This window comes from Salvelinus sp. IW2-2015, unplaced genomic scaffold, assembly GCF_002910315.2.
Source record: "Salvelinus sp. IW2-2015 unplaced genomic scaffold, ASM291031v2 Un_scaffold1024, whole genome shotgun sequence".
Classification (NCBI taxonomy): Eukaryota; Metazoa; Chordata; class Actinopteri; order Salmoniformes; family Salmonidae; genus Salvelinus; species Salvelinus sp. IW2-2015.
The window spans coordinates 172758-194133 of NW_019942692.1; the positions used below are offsets into that span (position 1 = coordinate 172758).

Consider the following 21376-nt stretch of genomic DNA (forward strand, 5'->3'; position numbering starts at 1 on the left):
TGTAGTCCACTATAGGGAATAGGGTGCATACTCTAGTAGTCCACTATAGGGAATAGGGTGCATACTCTAGTAGTCCACTATAGGGAATAGGGTGCGTACTCTAGTAGTCCACTATAGGGAATAGGGTGCCATTTGGGACATGGCTCTGTTCTCATTGTTTTGGTTTCTGTTTCTTCTGCTCCCCTGTCTTCTGTCCCACCTCTTGACTTCAGTTCTTCCTGTGTTAATATCTATCTACTCCCTCCTCTTGTCTTCTGTTCTTCCTGCGTTAATATCTATCTACTCCCTCCTCTTGACTTCAGTTCTTCCTGTGTTAATATCTATCTACTCCCTCCTCTTGTCTTCTGTTCTTCCTGTGTTAATATCTATCTACTCCCTCCTCTTGTCCATCTCTTTGAGCCGATCTCTGTCTGGGCAAGTGTCAACTGTCTGTGTGGTAAATGAGCGTCTCCCATTTTCAAAGTTTCCTACCCTTCAGTAGTGGGATCTCCCTGTCCTACGGAGACTACCAACCATGTCAGTAAGCAGCTGTATTAAATCACTAAGATGTGCTAGTCTAGCCTGGGTACCAGTCTGTTTGTGCCATCACATCACTCCTTTTTGTGCCAAAGGTTTGGTAGCATGATTGCACTAACAGGCTAGTGGTTTTTGTAACATGGTAGCTTCAGMGCTTCCTGCTTCCATCTCTGTACAGTGTCTTCGTTGACCTTTGATGTCTGACCCCTGACCTGTAACTTTTTGACCCGTGTGTGTCCAGTATGCTGACCCTGTGGCGGATCTTCTGGACCAGTGGGGTGTGTTCCGAGCCCGTCTGTTCCGGGAGTCATGTGTGTTTCACCGGGGGAACTATGTTAAGGACCTGAGCAGGCTGGGTAGAGAGCTCAGTAACGTCATCATACTGGACAACTCTCCTGCCTCCTACATCTTCCACCCCGAGAACGCTGTGAGTTCACTAAGTTACGCATGTGTGTGGCAAACAAATCTCCTGCCTCCTACATCTTCCACCCCGAGAACGCTGTGAGTTCACTAAGTTACGCATGTGTGTGGCAGACAAATCTCCTGCCTCCTACATCTTCCACCCCGAGAACGCTGTGAKTTCACTAAGTTACGCATGTGTGTGGCAGACAGCTCTCCTGCCATTGGCCGAATGATCTTCCTTTGGAGCTACTGACTCCGCCAGGTTTTGTTCCAGCCCTGCTCTAACGCACGCGTTTCTTCTAATCAGCTGCTGATCTAGACGTTGATCACTTGAATCAGGTGTGTTTAGTGCAGGGCCGGAACCAACAGCCATGACACACAGTAGACCCAACTGAACCAGCATGTGCTGTCTGTCTCCTCAGGTGCCGGTCCAGTCGTGGTTTGATGATCTGAGCGACACCGAGCTACAGGACCTGCTGCCCTTCTTCGAGGGCCTGAGCAGAGAGGAAGAGGTGTATGGTGTGTTGCAGAACCTCCGGGGCAGGTAGCGCCAGGGTAACACCACCTTCCTCCTTTCTCTCCCTCCCTCTCTCTCGCTCTCTCTCTCTCTCACTCTGCCTCTTTAACGACACACCATCGCTCAGGCTTAGACAGATTTCCCGGCCTCCGGCCCCCTGGGGCCAACCTGGAGTCACACTGTGGATTGTAGTGGGCAACCCAACACCAGACACCCCAAACAGTACACCTCTCTCCGCTATGGTATCCTCTCCTAGAGGCTGGGGGCTCACTGTAGTCAGAGTGGAGAATACTCCAACTCCCATGGAGCACAGTGGCGGAACCAGGAAGCTCGACTGTGACATCATCGGTTAGAAGATGTGTATGGAGCGGCAGAATGCGTTTTTGATTTGAGGGAACGGACGCACAGGAAGAAACTCCAGTCTTGTGCTGTGACACCGACTAACAGGCAGAGTTGTTACTTTTAACCAAAAATCTATATTTTGTGTGGAAATGTTTTTTGTTGTGAAGATAACCGATAAATTCAGTCTTGAGTATTAGGTCCTCGTATTGTTGCTATGCATCAGGCAGTGTCTGGTAGTTTGAAAGGACTGTGATTTAATGTTTTTCCTTTTCTTACCGAATGAAGTGCCTTGTTTGAATGTGGTTATGAGGAGATATTTTGTACATGGCATATTTGCAGAATACTTCTTCAGTCTTTTTATTGAATTCTGTCTATACTTTAAAATGGAGACCGCTATGATTCTTTATAACAAAGCACTGTTGTTATTTTAGCAGATTGTCATACCTTGTATTGGTTACACGTTATATTCTCTTCTTTTTGACACCATATAAGTGTTTTATTTGATCTTTATCTTGCTGTCTTCACTATACCATAGAATAGTGTATTATGGGTAATTTGTTTTAAGAAGCAAAGGAATATGTAACTTTCTACATAGCAATTAGGCCGAATTTTTGGGGGAAAACATCCTGAACCATAGTTGAATTTGTGCCAACATTTTTCAATACATTTCTTTTATTCGTTTTTGCCAAACGTGATTTCAATTGTTAAAATCTAAGTAGGGGTTTACCTCGGTCTATTTTAAGGAGTTTTGCCAGTTAACGAATGCCATTCAGTTATGTTTTGAAGTGAATGGATCCTACTTTGTTAGCAATCCATTTAATTATTTTAGTCTGCTAGTTTTTAACTAGGATACATTTCATTTCTGCACATGGATATAAGTCTAGCAACAAACAAACAAAAATATCCTACAGGAGGCAGTAACCCATACCAATCGCCCCCCCCCCCCCCCCCCCACCCCCGTGGTACACTGTTGCCATGGTATCCCTCTCATTGTTTCCAGTGATCTGGTGTGCGTCCAAATGGCACCCTATTCCCTATTTAGTGCACTACTGTTGACCACGGGCCCGTGGTCTAAAGTAGTGCACTACATTGGAGTTAGGGTGTGTTTGGGATGAATCCTGATGTTGTACAGTATTCGAATGGGTAGAGTGCCATGTTTCTCCTCACCGCAGTGCCTGACTTGAGTCCTGAGGACACACACGGAAACAGTACTGTAACCAAGGGCAATAACTTCAGGAGACTCAACCTGGGTCAGTGTTAGGGCAGTGCCCCCCCCCCCCCATACATGTGACCTGATCAGGAAATACTCTGGCCCCGTTGTTATTGGCTATTACTAGGGCCTGTTGTATTGATTTATTTTAGCGCGTTACAAAATATAATACAAATTCAACAATTTACAAATACATTTCAAGAAAAACGGTCACATTCCTAAGCAAGGTGGTCCCCATTCAACATGTTGAACTGCCGAGAGGCACCAGAACATCCTGTTGTAGAGAACTCTGTAGGTTGTTCCATATATGGACATCCTGTTGAGAGAACTCTGTAGGTTGGTCCATATAGACATCCTGTTGTAGAGAACTCTTAGGTTGGTCCATACATGGACATCCTGTTGTAGAGAACTCTGTAGGTTGGTCCATATATGGACATCCTGTTGTAGAGAACTCTGTAGGTTGGTCCATATATGGACATCCTGTTGTAGAGAACTCTGTAGGTTGTTCCATATATGGACATCCTGTTGTAGAGAACTCTGTAGGTTGGTCCATATATGGACTCCTGTTGTAGAGAACTCTGTAGGTTGGTCCATACCTGGAATGCAAAGAAACTAAAAGCTGATTGACTTGACTCTCTGATCTGATTAGGTTAGGGAAAACTCGTGTCTCCCCATCTCATTGTGTAGGAGTCTGAACAGTGAATGCAGGTTCTGTTGTAACACTCTGGGCACTGCTAAAGGACCGCAGGTACCTCGGCATGGTAATAATGCCTTAAAGCAATTCTCCGTCATGAATCCCAAGGTATCTAGTCTAGCTATAACATCATAGACCAGGAAGAAACACAATGTCCTGACCAATGGGTAAAAGCAGCAGGTGGTCACGTGATCACTGCTGGGTGTCGACGAGCGGTGCGATTCGTTCGAGAAATGGAACAGAAAAGGATGATCTGTTCAGAGGCAATAGGACGGTCACCCGCTGCTTTTAATGGTTGGCACAGTGTGTTTAGACCTTAAGGTTTTCACTACTAGTGATGTTGGTAGGCAGGCTACTGTTGGTAGCTCCTATGAGTCTTGTACCATATTGTCAACCTGTGGTTGTTGACATGGACATTTTAATAATAATGTTTGTGTATTATTGCTGATGATTGGGGTGTCATGCTTTCAAGATGTTACTTGTTTTTAATGCATTGAATGCCCTTTAGTGTAATAGAAAGTGTTACTGGGTTTCACCTCTGACAAACTCTCTATGTGTCTCTCTCTCTGTGTCTCTCTCTCTCTGTCTCTCTCTCTCTCTCTGTGTCTCTCTCTCTCTCTGTGTGTCTCCTCTCTCTGTGTCTCTCTCTCTCTCGTGTGTCTCTCTCTCCTCTCTTGTGTGTCTCGTCTCTCTCTTATTTCCTCTCTCTGTGTGTACTGTCGCGTCTCTCTCTGTGTGTGTCCTCCTCTCTCTCTGTGTCTCTCTCTCTGTGTGCTCGCTCTCTCCTCTCTCTTCTCTCTCTCTCCTCATCTGTGTCTCTCTCATCTCTCTCTCTCGTTGTTCTCTTCTCTCTGTCTCGCTTCTCTCGCTGTGTGTCTCTCTCTCTCTCTGTAGTCTCTGTCTCTCTCGTGTGCTTCTCTCTCTATCTATCTGTTGTCTCTCCTCTCTTCTGTGTCCTCTCTCTCTGTGTCTCTCTTGTGTTCTCTTCTTCGTCCTCTCTCTCTGTTGTATCCTCTCTCCTCTCGTGATTACCCGTCTGTTGGTCTCTTCTCTCTCATCTCTGGTCTCTCTCCTCTGCTCGTCTCTCTCTCGTCTCTCTCTCTCTCCTCTTTCTTCTGTGTCTCTCTTCTCTCTCTCTGTTACTCTGCCATCTTCTCTCGTCTTCTTCTCTCTCTCTCTCTCTCTCTCTCTCTCTCTCTGCTCATCTCTCATCTGCTCTCTCTCTCTGTCTCTCTCGTTCCTCTCTCTCTGTTCTCTCTCTCTCTTCTCTCTCCTCTCCTCTCTCTCTCTCTCCTTATCTCGTCGTCTCTCCTCTCTCTCTGTGTCCTCTCTCTTCTCTCCTCTCTTCTCTCTCTCTCTCTGTGTCTCTCTCTCTCTGTGTCTCGCTCTGTGTCTCTCTCGCTCTGTGTCTCTCTCTGTGTCTCTCTCTCTCTGAAACTGTTGTTCATATCATTGTGATATTTTTCTAGTTACCTTTGTCAGTATTTGGTTTTGAAAAAGTTGCCCATTTTTATCCAGCTGGTGTTTTTAATTTGTCTTCTCTCAGCACGGTAACGTCCCTCTCTCTCTCTCTCTCTCTCTCTCTGTGTGATGACTAACACCTCTAGCACACTTTGAGAAAACAGGTATTGGTGACAAATCTATTGAATTACGTTTTCAATCAGAACTCTTTTACCTCACATACAGTACCAGTCAAAAGTTTGGACACAYCTACTCATTCAAGGGTTTTTCTTTATTTTTACTATTTTCTACATTGTAKAWTAATAGTGACGACATCAAAACTATGAAATAACATATATGGAATCATGTAGTMACCAGAAAAGTGTTWRACAAATCAAAATATATTTTATATTTGAGATTCTTCAAAGTAGCYACCCTTTTGCCTTGATGACAGCTTTGCACACTCTTGGCATTCTCTCAACCAGCTTTTCATTCACTCATCCCAAACCATCTCAATTGGGTTGAGGTCGGGTGATTGTGGAGGCCAGGCCATCTGATACAGCACTCCATCACTCTCCTTCTTGGTCAAGTGGGGTCATTGTCCTGGAGAAAAACAAATGATTCCCTGCAGAATTCTGTGGTAGCCATGCTGGTGTGCCTTGAATTCTAAATGAATCACTGACAGTGTCACCAGTAAACCACCCCCACAACATCACACCTCCATGCTTCACGGTGGGAACCACACATGCGGAGATCATCCGTTCAACTTCTCTGCGTCTCACAAAGACCACAGCAGTTGGAACCAAAAATCTTACATTTTTGGGCTGCAATTTCTGAGGCTGGTAACTCTAATGAACCTATCCTCTGCAACAGAGGTAACTCTGCGTCTTCCTTTCCTGTGGCGGTCCTCATAAGAGCCAGTTTCATCATAGTGCGACTGCACTTTAAGAAACTTTCAAGGTTYTTGAGATTTTCCGGATTGACTGACCTTCATGTCTTAAAATAATGATGGACTGTCGTTTCTCTGTGCTTAATTGAGCTGTTCTTGCCATAATATGGACTTTGGTGTTTTACCAAATAGGGCTATCTTCTGTATACCACCCCTACCTTCTCACAACACAACTGTCTSAAATGCATTAAGAAGGAAAGAAATTCCACAAATGAACTTTTAACAAGGCACACCTGTTAATTGAAATGCATTCCAGGTGACTACCTCATGAAGCTGGTTGAGAGAATGCCAAGAGTGTGCAAAGCTGTCATCAAGGCAAAGGGTGGCTCCTTTGAAGATTCTACAATATAAAATATATTTTGATTTGTCAAACACTTTTCTGGTTACTACATGATTCCATATGTGTTATTTCATAGTGTTGACGTCTTCACTATTCTACAATGTACAAAATCGTAAAAAAAAATAAGAAAAATAAGAAAAACCCTTGAATGAGTAGTTGTCCAAACTTTTGACTGGTAGTGTACATGAAGACTAGGTGTATGTATGATGTGTCAGACGCTGCATTCAGTCACACACTGTCACACACCTCCTTGTTTAAAACAGTCTTCTATCAGTCTCCGATTTCAACTCACAGGGAAGTTTAGTTGTGTTTCTTTGTCAGATTTGTTTTGTTACTTTCTCTTCTAATTAACTTTTGAGTGTCCATGTTGTTTTCACCCTGTACTCCCCACACTATCAACATTTCTTTTGCCGTCTTTCAATTGTTAATAAAAATGATCATTGCAACCCTACTTGATAATGGCAGATCTTATTTCATGCCTCTTACCAACCCATACGGCCCCTACCAACCCATAAACCGCTAGCTCCACAACCCCATACCCATACGCACCCATACCGCCATACCCAACCCAGGCCCTACCAATCCCATTACCGGCCGCGCCACACAACCATAGCCCCGCGACCAACCCACGCCCGCAACTCCGGGCACCGCCAACCCATTATAGGCCCTACTAGACCCATACGCCCCCACCGGCCCCATACACGGCCCCTACCAACCCATACCGGCCCCGACCAACCCAATACCGGCCCCCCCGACCAACCATACCGGCCCCCACCAACCCATACCGGCCCCCTACCAACCCATACCGGCCCATACCGGCCCATACCGGGCCCCGACCAACCCATACCGGCCGCCGACCAACCATACCGGCCCCGACCCAACGCATTACGCGGCCCCGACCAACCATACCGGCCACCACCAACGACAATACCGCCCGGCAACCATACCGGCCCCGGCCACCCATACGGCCCCGGCCACCATTACCGGCCCGGACCGAACCCCTGCCGGCCCTACAACCCATGCCAGCCGCCTACCACCCTACCGCACGACAACCATTCCGGCCCCGACCAACCCATACGGCGCCGACCAACCATACGGCACCGACCAACCCCTGCCGCCCCTACCACCCATACCGCCCGACCAACCCCTGCCGGAACCCTGCCAGCCCATACCGACCCTCCAGCCATTACGGCCCCGACCAACCATACCGGGCCCCGACAACCCTACCGCCCCGACCCACACCCCTACGGCCCGACCAACCCTACGGCCCCGTACCCAACCCGTACGGCCCGACCAAACCCCTGCGGACCCTCCGCGCCATTACGAAGCCGACAACCTACCGGCCCCCGACCACCATACGCCCCGACCACACCCTGCGGCCTGCCAGCAATACCGACCCCCGACAAAACCCATTACCGGGCCCCTACGCAACCCCTGCCGACGCATCCTGCCAGCCCATACACGACCCATATACTAGCCCTTACCAGCCGCTACCAACCTATACCTTCAGGCATGACTTGTGATATTGATTTGTCAGTTGTGATTTAATATATTGCTAAACAGTTTAAAGCTAAGGTATGGCTAGACGAGACATTGTTTGATTGAAGCAAAAGGATCGTCAGAGAAGACTGACGTGACGGAGAGATCTGGGCCTGTATTTAGTGTCGAGTACTAGTGCTGATCTAGGATCAGGTCCCCATTCTTCTTGTTGATTATTGATTTAAAAGGTTAAACTGATCCTGGATCAGCACTCCTCCTATGAGAATGAATACAGGCCCTGTTGTGACTCCATCGGAGTCTCTCAAACCCCAGCAGGTCAGAGAGGGACATTGCTGTACAGTGGTATATATATATTTTTTACAGTAATCATGATTTTGGAGCATATTTCCTTGTCACAATAAAGCACTTTTTTAAAGAAAATAAGAAGTCGTGTTTTTTTTTTTGCACTTTTTTTCTCAATTGGTTGATAAGCCCCTGGCAAGTTGAATCGGTTTTCGCTAAATGACGGACGACTTATGTATAAGTACAAAAGATGATCAACACCTGCTCTTTGCATGACATAGACTATCCAGGTGAAAGCTATGATCACTTATTGATGTCACTTGTTAAATCCACTTCAATCAGTGTAGACCACAGGAGGTTGGTGGCACCTTAATTGGGGAGGACAMGCTCGTGGTAATGGCTGGAATGGTATCAAGTACTTGAAAGACATGGTTTCCATGTGTTTGATTCCATTCGCTTCGTTCCAGCCATTAWTATGAGCCGTCCTCCCCTCAGCAGCCTCCACTGGCGAAGATGAAGAGGAGGAGACKGGTGTAAGAAGGATATTTAAGCCTTGAGATATGGGTTGTATAGTCCTATTTGTGAATGGGCAAGACAAAAATATTGAAGTACCTTTTTGAACAGGKTATGGTAGTAGGTGCCAGGCACACCAGTTTGTCAAGTACTGCAACGCKGCTGAGTTTCCTGTGTGTATCAAGAATGATCCACCACCCAACGGACATCGAGCCAAATTGATACAACTGGGAAGCATTGGAATCAACATGTGCCACCATCACCGTGGAAACGCTTTGGACACCTAAGAGTTCATGACCCGACTAATTGAGGGGGAGGCAACTCAATATTAGGAAGAATCTTAAGGACAGAGTGGGGAGTTGAGGAACTACACAGTGCCAGCTTGATGTGTTTGTCTACTAGAGTCAGTGGTAACTAATTGGTGACCATTGTCTAATACTTACGTTACCCATGGACACAGTAAGTAATATAATATGTCATGAGTGCATTTCCCCACACGCAATACTCATAAGTAGTACAGATATTTGGTAGTAACGGTTGAATAAAAAMCATTTGATTAACTACTCATACTGTGAATTACTGACACCAACTGATAACACAAATGTATTTTATTTTCTTAATTTATCAGAGATTGTATTTTCCCAGAACAAATGTATATACATGTATATATATTATTATTATTATATTATACTTGGTTGACATCACATACAGTGCATTTGGAAAGTATTCAGACCCCTTGACTTTTTCCACATTTTTGTTATGTTACAGCCTTATTCTAAAAGGGATACCATTTTTTTTGTTCTCATCAATCTACACACAATACCCCATAATGACAAAGCAAAAACAGTTTTTTTAAAACATTTTTGCAAGTTTATAACAAATAAAAACTGAAATCACATATACATATACAGTGGTTACAGCCTCGAGTCTTCTTGTGTAGGACACTACAAGCTTGGCACATCTGTATTTGGGTAGTTTCTCCTATTCTTCTCTGCAGATCCTCTCAAGCTCTGTCAGGTCTCTCCAGAGATGTTCGATTGGGTTCAAGTCCGGGCTCTGGCTGGGCCACTCAAGGACATTCAGAGACTTGTCCCGAAGCCACTCCTGCATTGTCTTAGCTGTGTGCTTAGGGTCATTGTCCTGTTGGAAGGTGAACCTTTGCCTCAGTCTAAAGGTCCTGAGCGCTCTGGAGCAGCGTTTTCATCAAGGATCTCTCTGTTCTTTGCTCTGTTCATCTTTCCTCTATCCTGCCTAGTCTCCCAGTCCCTGCTGCTGAAAAACATCCCTACATCATCATGCTGCCACCACCAGGCTTCACTGTAGGGATGTTGCCAGGTAGGGATGGTGCCAGACGTGACAAAGAGTTCAATCTTGGTTTCATCAGACCAGATAATCTTGTTTCTCATGCTCTGGGAGTCTTTAGGTACCTTTTGGCAAACTCCAAGTGGGCTGTCATGTGCCTTTTACTGAGGAGTGGCTTCCGTCTGGCCACTAGCATAAAAAGCCTGATTGGTGTAGTGCTGCAGAGATGGTTGACCTTCTGGGAGGCTCTCCCATATCCACAGAGGAACTCTGGAGCTCTGTCATAGTGACCATTGGGTACTTGGTCACCTCCCTGACCAAGGCCCTTCTCCCCCGGTTGCTCAGTTTGGCCAGGAGGCCAGCTCCAGGAAGAGTCTTGGTGGTTCCAATTTTTTCTTCGATTTAAGAATTGGGCTTCCGAGTGGCGCGGCGGTCTTAAGGCACTGCATCGAAGTGCAAGAGGCGTCACTACAGTCCATGGTTTGAATCCAGGCTGTATCACATCTGGCTATGTTTTGGAGTCCCATAGGGTGGCGCACAATTGGCCAGCGTCGTCCGGTCTGCCGGGGTAGAGCGGTCATTGTAAATATGGGGTGGCAGGTAGCCTAGGGTTAGAGCGTTGGGCCAGTAACCGAAAGGTTGCTAGATCGAATCCCTGAGCTGACAAGGTAAAAATCTGTCTCCCCCCCCCCCCCCCCCCCCGAACAAGGCAGTTAACCCACTGTTCCTAGGCTGTCATTGTAAATAAGAATTTGTTCGTAACTGACTTGCCTAGTTAAATAAAGGTTACATTTAAAAAGGAATGATGTTGGCCACTGTGTTCTTGGGACATTCAATGCTGCAGACATTTTTTGTTACCCTTCCCCAGATCTTGTCCCGAAAACAATGCTGTCTCTGAGCTCTACGCACAATTCCATCGACCTCATGGCTTGGTTTTTGCTCTGACATGCACTGTCAACTGTGGGACCTTTATATATACAGGTGTGTGCCTTTCCAAATCATGTCCAATCAATTGAATTTACCACAGGTGGACTCCAATTAAGTTGTAGAACCATCTCAAGGATGATCAATGAAACAGGATGCACCTGAGCCCAATGTCGAGTCTCATAGCAAAGGGTCTGAATACTTATGTAAATAAGGTATTTCTTTTCGGGGTTTTTTAATAAAATTTGCAAAATGTCTAAAAACCTGTTTTCGCTTTTCATTATGGGGTATTGTATTTGGTATCTTGAGGGAAAACATTTCCTTCATTCATTTTAGAAAAGGCTGTAACGTAACAAAATGTGGCAAAATTCAAGGGGTCTGAATACTTTCCGAATGAACTGTATACAATGTGGATATTGATTCATAAAAACAATAAGAGCTGAAACATCTAAGAGGCTTCTTTGTAAAAAAAAACACATTTTCTCTTGTCTGTTTTGTTCAAGTACTGTTCATTCAATGAATTCTCTTTAATTATCTTTGAATACCTTGATTTAAATAAACTGATTATACAAAACACGGAAAAGAAATGCTGGACATAAAAAAAATACAATGATCCAAAATGAAAAGTGTTTAACACTATAATAATTACCTAGTATACAAAAACAATGATTTGTATAATCCCTGTGATGTGATGGTTTGATAAACTTCTTCATTTGTCACAATTCCCCATAATACTAATACAAACTCAAATGGAGTTCTACTGTTTCAAATAATCTTCTGTCTATTCGATAAGCTAATTATAATTGTTTTAGAAAAAAATTGAAGTTCCCAAGTAAAAACAGCTCAAATCTTCCGCTGGATTCCGGAGTAGTGATGTAATAACGGAGGATGTCCTTTGGCCCCAACCAACCCCTAGCCCCGCCTCCCCGGCCAATCCCAAACCAACCCTAGCCCGCCTCCCTCGGGCACCAATCCCAAACCAACCCCTAGCCCCGCCTCCCTCGGCACAATCCCAAACCAACCCCTAGCCCCGCCTCCCTCGGGCACAATCCCAAACCAACCCCTAGCCCCGCCTCCCTAGGCCCAAACCAACCCCTAGCCCCACCTCCCTAGGGCCAAATCCCAAAACAACCCCTAGCCCCGCCTCCAAGGCCAAATCCCAAACCAACCCTAGCCCCGCCTCCAGGGCCAAATCCCAAAACAACCCCTAGCCCCGCCTCCCTCGGCCCAATCCCAAACAACCCTAGCCGCGTCTCCCTAGGCCCAATCCCAAACCAACCCTAGCCCCGTCTCCCTAGGGCCCAATCCCAAAACAACCCCTAGCCCCGCCTCCCTAGGGCCAAATCCCAAACCAACCCCTAGCCCCGCCTCTCTAGGGCCAACCCAAACAACCCTAACCCGCCTCCCTAGGCCAATCCCAAAACAACCCCTAGCCCCTCCTCCCTTGGCACTTACACATATTCAATCATTTCAGATCCACTCTAGTGCCCTAGGGTGTAGTGGTATGGGCTGAAGGTCTGTTTGAGCTGGACGACAGTTACAGTGGTGATTATGGCACATTCGGACAGGGATTGTTTTAGGCATCCATGATCATGATGTGTACGAACAGTCCTGCTGAGGGAGAGGGGTCTCCTTCCTTGTTGAGTAGCGGCACGTGTCTGTATCCTAAACAGAGAGAAGGGTCTCAGTCAATGAACAGTCAGTGTGTACATACCAGTCAAAAGTTTTACACCTACTCATTCAAGGGTTTTTCCTTTATTTTTTATATTTTCTACATTGTAGAATAATAGTGCAAAAACTAAATAACAAACATATGGAATCATATAGTAACCAAAAAAGTGTTAAACAAATATTAATATATTTTTATATTTGAGATTCTTCAAAGTATCCACCCTTTGCCTTGATGACAGATTTGCACACTCTTGGCATTTCCAACCAGCTTCATAGGTAGTCACACTGGAATGCATTTCAATGAACAGTTGTGCCTTGTTAAAGGTTCATTTGTGGAATTTCTTTCCTTCTTAATGTGATGCGTTTGACCAATCAGTTGTTGTGTGACAAGGAAGAGGTGGTATACAGAAGATAGCCCTATTTGGTAAAAGATCAAGTCCAATTATGGCAAAGAACAGCTTAAATAAGCAAAGAGAAATGACAGTCCATCATTACTTTAAGAATGCAAGAACTTTGAAAGTTTCTTCAAGTGCAATCGCAAAAACCATCAAGCGCTATGATGAAACTGGCTGTCATGAGGACCGCCACAGGAAAGGAAGACCCAGAGTTACCTCTGCTGCGAGGATAAGTTCATTAGAGTTAACTGCACTTCAGATTGTAGCCCAAATAAATGCTCACAGAGTTCAAGTAACAGACACATCTCAACATCAACTGTTTCAGAGGAGACTGTGTGAATCAGGTCTTCATGGTCGAATTGCTGCAAAAAACACTTCTAAGGACACCAACGAGAAGAAGAGACTTGCTTGGACATTAGACTGGTGGAAATCTGTCCTTTTGTCTGATGAGTCCAAATTTGAGATTTTTGGTCCCAACCGCCATGTCTTGTTTGACGCAGAGTAGTGAACAGATGATCTTTGCAAGTGTAGTTCCCACCGTGAAGCATGGAGGAGGAGGTGTGATGGTGTGGGTACTTTGCTGGTGATACTGTCTGTGATTTATTTAGAATTCAAGGCACACTTAACCAGCATGGCTACCACAGCATTCTGCAGCGATACACCATCCCATCTGGTTTGCACATAGTGGGACTACATTTGATTTTCAACAGGACAATGACCCAAAAACACACCTCCAGTGTGTAAGAGCTATTTGACCAAGAAGGAGAGTGATGGAATGCTGCATATTAAAAAATAAAAAATATTTAACCTTTTTTTAATTAGGCAAGTCAGTTAACTTCTCTAGGGTAGGGGGCAGCATTTGGAATTTTGGATGAAAACAATGCCCAAATTAAACTGCCTGCTTCTCGGGACCTGAAGATATGATATGCATATAACTGGTAGATTTGGATAGAAAACACTCTAAAGTTTCCAAAAATGTTAAAATAGTTCTGTGAGTATAACAGAACTGATTTGGCAGGCGAAAACCTGAGAAAAATCCATTCGGGAAGTCGTTTTTTTTTGGTTTTGTAGTTTTCTATTCAATGCCATTACAGTATCCATTGACTTAGGACTCAAATTGCAGTTCCTATGCCTTCCACTAGATGTGCAACAGTCTTTAGAAATGTGTTCAGGCTTGTATTCTGAAAAATGAGGAAGTAAGACTTCTGAATGAGTGGACCCTGCCGTGTCTCAGAGCTTTTTCATGCGCGCGACCAGAGAGAGTGCCTTTCTTGTTTACCTTTTATATTGATGACGTTATGTTTCCGGTTTGAAAATATTATCGATTATTTAGGCTAAAACAACCTGACGATTGAATAAAAAAATCGTTTGACATGTTTCTATGAACTTTACGGATACAATTTGGATTTTTTGTCTGCCTGTTTTGACTTCGTTTGAGCCTGTGGATTACTGAAGAAAACGCGCAAACAAAACGGATATAAAGAGATAAAGAGACTTTATCGAACAAAAGGAACATTTATTGAGTAAATGAATGTCTGCTGAGTGAACCAATATGAAGATATCAAAGGTAAGCGATTAATTTTATCTCTATTCTGACTTGTGTAACTCTTCTACTTGGCTGGTTACTGTTTGTAATGATTTGTCTGCTGGGCTATGTTCTCAAATAATCGTAAGGTATGCTTTCGCCGTAAAGCATTTTTAAATCTGACACGTGGTTGGATTCACAAGAAGTTAATCTTTAAACCTATGTAAAATATGTTTTGTTTTCTGAATTTCTTATAATGAGTATTTCTGTTTGAATTTGGCGCCCAGCAGTTTCACTGGCTGCTGAAGAGGTGGGACGCTAACGTCTCACGTACCCAAGAGAGGTTAAGAACACATTTCTATTTACAATAACAGCCTACCCTAACCCGGACAATGCTGGGCCAATTGTCGCCACCTGCATCAGTTGACCGGCCTCCACAATCACCCAACCTCAACCCAATTAAGATGGTTTGGGATGAGTTGGACAGCAGAATGAAGGAAAAGCAGCCAACAAGTGCTCAGCATATGTGGGAACTCCTTCAAGACTTTTGGAAAAGCATTCCTCATGAAGCTGGTTGAGAGAATGCCAAGAGTGTGCTTGAAAAGGGTAGCTACTTTGAAGAATCTAAAATCAAAAAATATATTTTATTGTTTAACACTTTTGGGTTACTACGTGATTCCATGTGTTATTTCATAGTTGTGATGTATTCGCTATTATTGTACAATGTAGAAAATAGTAAAAAATAAAGAAAAACCCTTGAATGAGTAGGTGTGTCCAAGCTTTTGACTGGTACTGTAGTTAAAGAGCGAAGCAAAGCTTTAATTTCTGTACAGTCTTGTCTTATGACAGAGGATCTGTCTCTGTGTTCAGAGAGGAGACAATACTTCCCTATCATCTAGTCACACTGACAGGAAAAGCATAGTATGGGCTTTCAGTGTTAGTAGATTAAGAATTGTTTCTATCAAAATAAGAACTAATGGTTGAGTTTGGACTTTGAGACTTTGGAACGATGACTCTTGCCAGTGTATTAAAACACTGAAGGTACTTTAAGGATCTATTACCAACTCACCACTCATTCTTGGCAAAGGGTATAGCTACTAACTAATCTGTAAACTAGTGAATGGCAGGGTATGGCTACTAACTAATCTGTAAACTAGTGAATGCAGGGTATAGCTACTTAACTAATCGTGTAATAGTGAATGGCAATGAGCTACTAACTCATCTGTAAACTAGTGAATGCAGGGTATGGCTACTAACTAATCTGTAAACTAGTGAATGGCAGGTATGCTACTAACTAATCTGTAAACTAGTGAATGGCAGGGTATGGCTACTAACTAATCTGTAAAACTAGTGAATGGCAGGGTATGGCTACTAACTAATCTGTAAACTAGTGAATGGCAGGGTATGGCTACTAACTAATCGGTAAACTAGTGAATGGCAGGGTATGGCTACTAACTAATCTGTAAACTAGTGAATGCAGGTATGGCTACTAACTAATCTGTAAACTAGTGAATGGCAGGGTATGACTACTAACGTACCCATCTGTAAACTGGTGAATGGTATGACTACTAACTACCCATCTGTAAACTGGTGAATGTATGACTTCTAACGTACCCATCTGTAAACTGGTGAATGGTATGACTACTAACGTACCCATCTGTAAACTGGTGAATGGTATGACTACTAACGTACCCATCTGTAAACTGGTGAATGGTATGACTACTACATACCATCTGTAAACTGGTGAATGGTATGACTACTAACGTTACCCATCTGTAAACTGGTGAATGGTATGACTACTAACGTACCCATCTGTAAACTGGTGAATGGTATGACTACTAACGTACCCATCTGTAAACTGGTGAATGGTATGACTACTAACGTACCCATCTGTAAACTGGTGAATGGTATGACTACTAACACCCATCTGTAAACTGTGAATGGTATGACTACTAACTTACCCATCTGTAAACTGGTGAATGGTATGACTACTAACGTACCCATCTGTAAACTGGTGAATGGTATGACTACTAATGTACCCATCTGTAAACTGGTGAATGGTATGACTACTAACGTACCCATCTGTAAACTGGTGAATGGTATGACTACTAACGTACCCATCTGTAAACTGGGTGAATGGTATGACTACTAATTTACCCATCTGTAAAACTGGTGAATGGTATGACTACTAACTACCCATCTGTAAACTGGTGAATGGTATGACACTAACTTACCCATCTGTAAACTGTGAATGGTACGGTGAACGTCCGACGAAGTCATTATCAGTAACAGAGTCGTGGTCCTCGACCACAAAGCGAACCAGGGCCAGCTCTGGCACGTACACATCGAACTTAAAGTTGTCATTCCACATCGGGTTGAAACCTGGGCCGTCCAAAAGCAAGAAAGCACCCGTTACACATTGGTATATATACATCTGCTATTAAAATGAGCATTGTTGAATTCAGGTCAGAACAGTGTCACTTGCTAAGCACTTTGGGTGTGTGAATTCTCATACCATTGTTCCCGATGTACGGCGTCTGTTTATCTGCGGTGTCAGCAGGCACCCCGTGTATCTCCACTTTCACCAGAGCGTCCACGATGGATGTCTTTTTCTGGTTCACTTTTGGAAGCTGCTGCGCTGAGATGATCTGGGAATAACAAAAGGGGAAAACAGCTACATGTCAAGAGTTTGTCATCAACGTGGAAACATGGTCATAAGAGAGTGAACGTTGATAACAAACAAGCTATATRTGATAAAAWWATAATCAAATACAATTTTATTCGTCACATGGATTCGTAAAAAACGTGTAGACTAACAGTGAAATGCTGACTTATGGGTCSTTCMCAACAACGCAGAGAGAAAGAAAATAGAGAAATAATAGAAAAGTAAAACACGTAATAATASATACAMAATAAGTAACAATAACTTGGCTAAATGCACGGTGTATCAGTACTGAGTCGATTGAGGTAGATATGTACAYATAACCGACAAGCCAGAGAATCAGTCTGACCATGATGTGGAGCGTCTTGTGCWGCAGCCACGGTCCCGTGGTCAGAGTGATGGGGTCAAACTCTGACCCCCGGTCCCTCATGTAGGCCGGCTTTAGGACGTATCCTGTCTTCCCGTTGGTCAGGAACCGACCCTGGTTCACATCCATGTCATTACAGGAGGTCTGGAAGTTCAGGGACACTGACAGGAGGGAGAGGAGATTAAGTAACAGTTATGGGGAGAATCCTTACCCTTCTAGAATGCTCACTCCTCATGGATGGTGCAAGCATGGTTTCCTCACACCAGTCCTTTAAAATCCGAGGGGGAGTGTACATTTAAATATCAGTCATTTGGCAGATGATGTTATCCAGAGTGCCTTGCTCAAGTGCACATTGACAGACTTTTCACGGAGTCGGCCCAACGCTCTTGTCATGACGCTAGCCCTGTCAGTGAATTGGCTAGCAGAGATGTGAACAACCACGACATTACAACCACGTCGTAAATACCACAGAGACTCCTCTCTGTCACGCTCTGGCCTTAGTTATCTTTGTTTTCTGTATTATTTTAGTTAGGTCAGGGTGTGACATGGGGGATGTTTGTGTGTGTTTGTCTCGTCTTGGGTGGTTGTATTGTCTAGGTTTTTTTTGTAGAGTTCATGGGATTGTGTTCAGTGTAGGTGTTTAGGAAAGTCTATGGTTGCCTAGATTGGTTCTCAATTAGAGACAGCTGTCTATCGTTGTCTCTGATTGGGAGCCATATTTAAGGCAGCCATAGTCATTAGGTAGGTTGTGGGATATTGTTTAGGTGTAGTGTTTAGTGTCAGCACATTTTGTTGTATAGCTTCACGTTCGTCGCGTTTTTTGTTAGTTTGTAAAAGTGGTTGTTTCGTCTTCATTAAAAAAGAGAAGATGTATTGCTATCACGCTGCGCCTTGGTCCTCTCTTCACCATACGACGATCGTGCCACTCCTCCATGACCTTGCGGTATAGAGAGATAGAGTTTCACAGTAAGACAAAGGGATTCTCCTGCTGAATTCTACTACATCCCAGAATTTGAGAATTTAACAATATTCCATTTTTGGATAATGTGTGAACGTTCGGTGGAGAAGCCAGCTACGACCCGGTCCGTTTGTTTCATGTTTGTGACCTCATGAAAGATAATACAGCCACATTACCCTAACTCTGTTTATACAGGTCCCTCAGTTATGAGGCTTGCATCTTATTCTTGTTTAAAGTAAATGAGAAAAGATGAAACTATTTGCAAAATGATGTAATGTGATGTTAACTTTAAAATGAGAAAATCATCTTCCCTGTAAAGTTTAACTAAGTCAGTAGCCACGCCCGGGTGTATAGGCATTGGTTGGAAATTATAAACCAACCCCATTTCTACATTTCTATAAGTGCCCCCGTGACCCAATTCATGGTGGACTAAGCAAACCCCAGCGTGAGCTGTGGTGGCGAATAAGTTGAATATCCACTCTACATAACGAAAAGTCACTCAAGTTTCAAATACCGCGAGGATTTGTCCTCACGTTTAAAAGGTGTAATTCTAATGTCAACCATACAGGCCAGGAAACGTGGGCGCTTGCTCTACATGTGAAATGGTATGATTCTGAACTATTGATCACTCAAGAAGAAGTGAGTCCTAGATGACAGCCTAACAGACTGCAGCTGGAAAGGTAGCAAATCTAGTACGAGAACACTGACCGACGTGGACGAATCTCATAGAGACCCAAGTCCYTTAGTCTTCCTTCCAAAACCCCTTCTCTTCTCTGAATCTAWCGTGTGTGGCGWACAGCAGGTCAGCCACCAGGGAGAGACTCGTCGAGTCCTGGTGACAGACAGAGTATACATCACGAGGCGATGGCTCCATCTGCTGGACGTGCCAGGTCTCGACGGGCTCTCTGCCCAGAACTAATTGGGGCTGATTCGGGAGTTGGTGAGTAATCAAGGGCTGATTGCTCACCAGCTGTACAAGCCCCATTAAGCTGCCAGAAGGGCAGCACACAGGAGAGAGACTGGGGGAAGTAAGGTGACTTCCGTGTAGTTGGAGACGGTGCCCCGAGCTAAAACGAGGGAGTTTGAGTTTGTGTGCCCGACAGGATACAGTAAGACCCGGAGCCCAGAAGACGGTATCCCGGARAGGGTCTCTTGGGGGAGACCTATTCTTTTCTTTTGATTTATTATTCAATAAACACCCTTGAAACCGAGCTAATCCTACTCTGTCCGTGTCTGATCTGTGTAAACAACTTGACCAAACCCCCTGGTCTGCTACACGTGTTATAACCAAACAGTTTTTGTTTAGTCCACTAGGGACGGTATTTACGGTATAATGTTATTATGTATTGTATATTCTGTAATTGTTTAATTAGTTAGTAAATAAATAATTGAGCCAGTTGGTGTATGGATGATTTATAGTAAAGGCTGGGTTCGTGCAGATAACCAACAATTTACGACGTTCAGATGAAACTGACGAAGGTAATAATAATAATTAATTGACTAATTGATCAGATATTAAAATATCTGAAGAGTTATATTCAGAAAATTATAACTTTGTAATCTGAACATTTTCCGTGGTGCCCCGACTTCCTAGTTAATTATATTTACATTATTAGTTTAATCACGTAATAATAATTACAGAGAATTGATTAGATAAAATAACAGTCTTCACCTTTAATGATACTAAAGACACAACAGTCTTAACCGCTAGGCTACCTGCTGCCTAACTTCAGGAGAGAATTGTACCACAGCCCATTTACCATCTGAAAACATTCCCTCTAGCCCTTGTCCCTTCTTCTTTAGACAGTCTTACCGATCTGACAGCCTGCGTTCCACAAGGGTACAGGGTTATAGTTGGAGGAGTCTGTTCTGCTGCCTGCTGGATAGATACGACTCAGCTTGTCCACATTGTGATGGATGTAGCTGTTGGCTGGCGAGAGAGAGAGAGAGAACAAACAAACGAGAGAGAGAACAGAAAGAGAGAGAGAGAACAAAAAGAGAGAGAGGACAAAAAGAGAGAGAGACAAAAAGAGAGAGAGAACAGAAAGAGAGAGAGAACAGAAAGAGAGAGAGAGAAAACAAAAAGCGAGAGATGTCACTTAGCTATACAGAAACTATACAGAAACTATACAGAAGCTATACAGAAACTATCCAGAAGCTATACAGAAACTATACAGAAGCTATACAGAAACTATCCAGAAGCTATACAGAAACTATCCAGAAGCTATACAGAAACTATACAGAAACTATACAGAAACTATACAGAAGCTATACAGAAACTATACAGAAGCTATACAGAAGCTATACAGAAACTATACAGAAACTATACAGAAGCTATACAGAAACTATACAGAAGCTATACAGAACAACGTCATTCTCATATCCTTACTGGAGTGTGATGAGAAACTATTAACAATACGTTTTGTGTACAATTCAGTTCAATGAAGTTGAAAATAAAACCCACAAAAAGAGACACAAACAGAAACTATACAGAAGCTATACAGAACTATACAGAAGCTATACAGAAGCTATACAGAAACTATACAGAAACTATACAGAAGCTATACAGAAACTATAAACTATACAGAACAACGTCATTCTCATATCCTTACTGGAGTGTGATGAGAAACTATTAACAATACGTTTTGTGTACAATTCAGTTCAATGAAGTTGAAAATAAAACCCACAAAAAGAGACACAATGATGCAGATACCATACAGTCTACAATAATGGCATTGTATCTCTGAGATTTTCTCCATTTGTGTTAGTCTAATATAACCTTCACGACGAGTGACGTAACGGTAAAACCTTCACGACAGTGACGTAACGGTAAAACCTTCACGACCAGTGACGTAACGGTAAAACCT

The 21376-nt window shown here is 43.6% G+C and overlaps 3 protein-coding genes across 6 annotated transcripts in view; 2 read left to right on the forward strand and 1 right to left on the reverse strand.

Annotated features, from left to right (window-relative positions):
• The window catches only part of LOC112069481 (CTD small phosphatase-like protein), a 53944-nt gene extending 49615 nt beyond the window's left edge, over positions 1-4329 (forward strand). For 2 of the 4 annotated variants that reach the window (XR_011475345.1, XR_011475347.1), the window contains 3 exons: positions 758-943; positions 1341-3282; positions 3363-3452. Coding sequence is in view for 1 of the 4 variants with exons in the window: in XM_024136821.2 (XP_023992589.1) it covers positions 758-943; positions 1341-1466 (312 nt within the window). In the remaining 3 variants the exon portion in view is untranslated. Of the gene's footprint in view, positions 1-757; positions 944-1340; positions 3326-3362 lie in introns of those variants that run through there. The other 2 variants (XR_011475346.1, XM_024136821.2) reach the window with 2 other exon arrangements.
• LOC139024111 (uncharacterized) lies at positions 3778-7887 on the forward strand. Its single transcript, XM_070438567.1, has 2 exons — positions 3778-3789; positions 7075-7887. The coding sequence occupies exons 1-2, from the start codon at positions 3778-3780 to the stop codon at positions 7885-7887; spliced, it is 825 nt and encodes a 274-aa protein (XP_070294668.1).
• An 8865-nt stretch (positions 7888-16752) lies between these two features.
• The window catches only part of plcd1b (phospholipase C, delta 1b), a 56362-nt gene continuing 51738 nt past the window's right edge, over positions 16753-21376 (reverse strand). The window contains exons 12-15 of the mRNA XM_024136825.2: positions 20323-20439; positions 17534-17712; positions 17038-17170; positions 16753-16904 (exon numbers count right to left, since the gene is read on the reverse strand). Coding sequence (XP_023992593.1) covers positions 16753-16904; positions 17038-17170; positions 17534-17712; positions 20323-20439 — 581 coding nt within the window. The remainder of the gene's footprint in view (positions 16905-17037; positions 17171-17533; positions 17713-20322; positions 20440-21376) is intronic.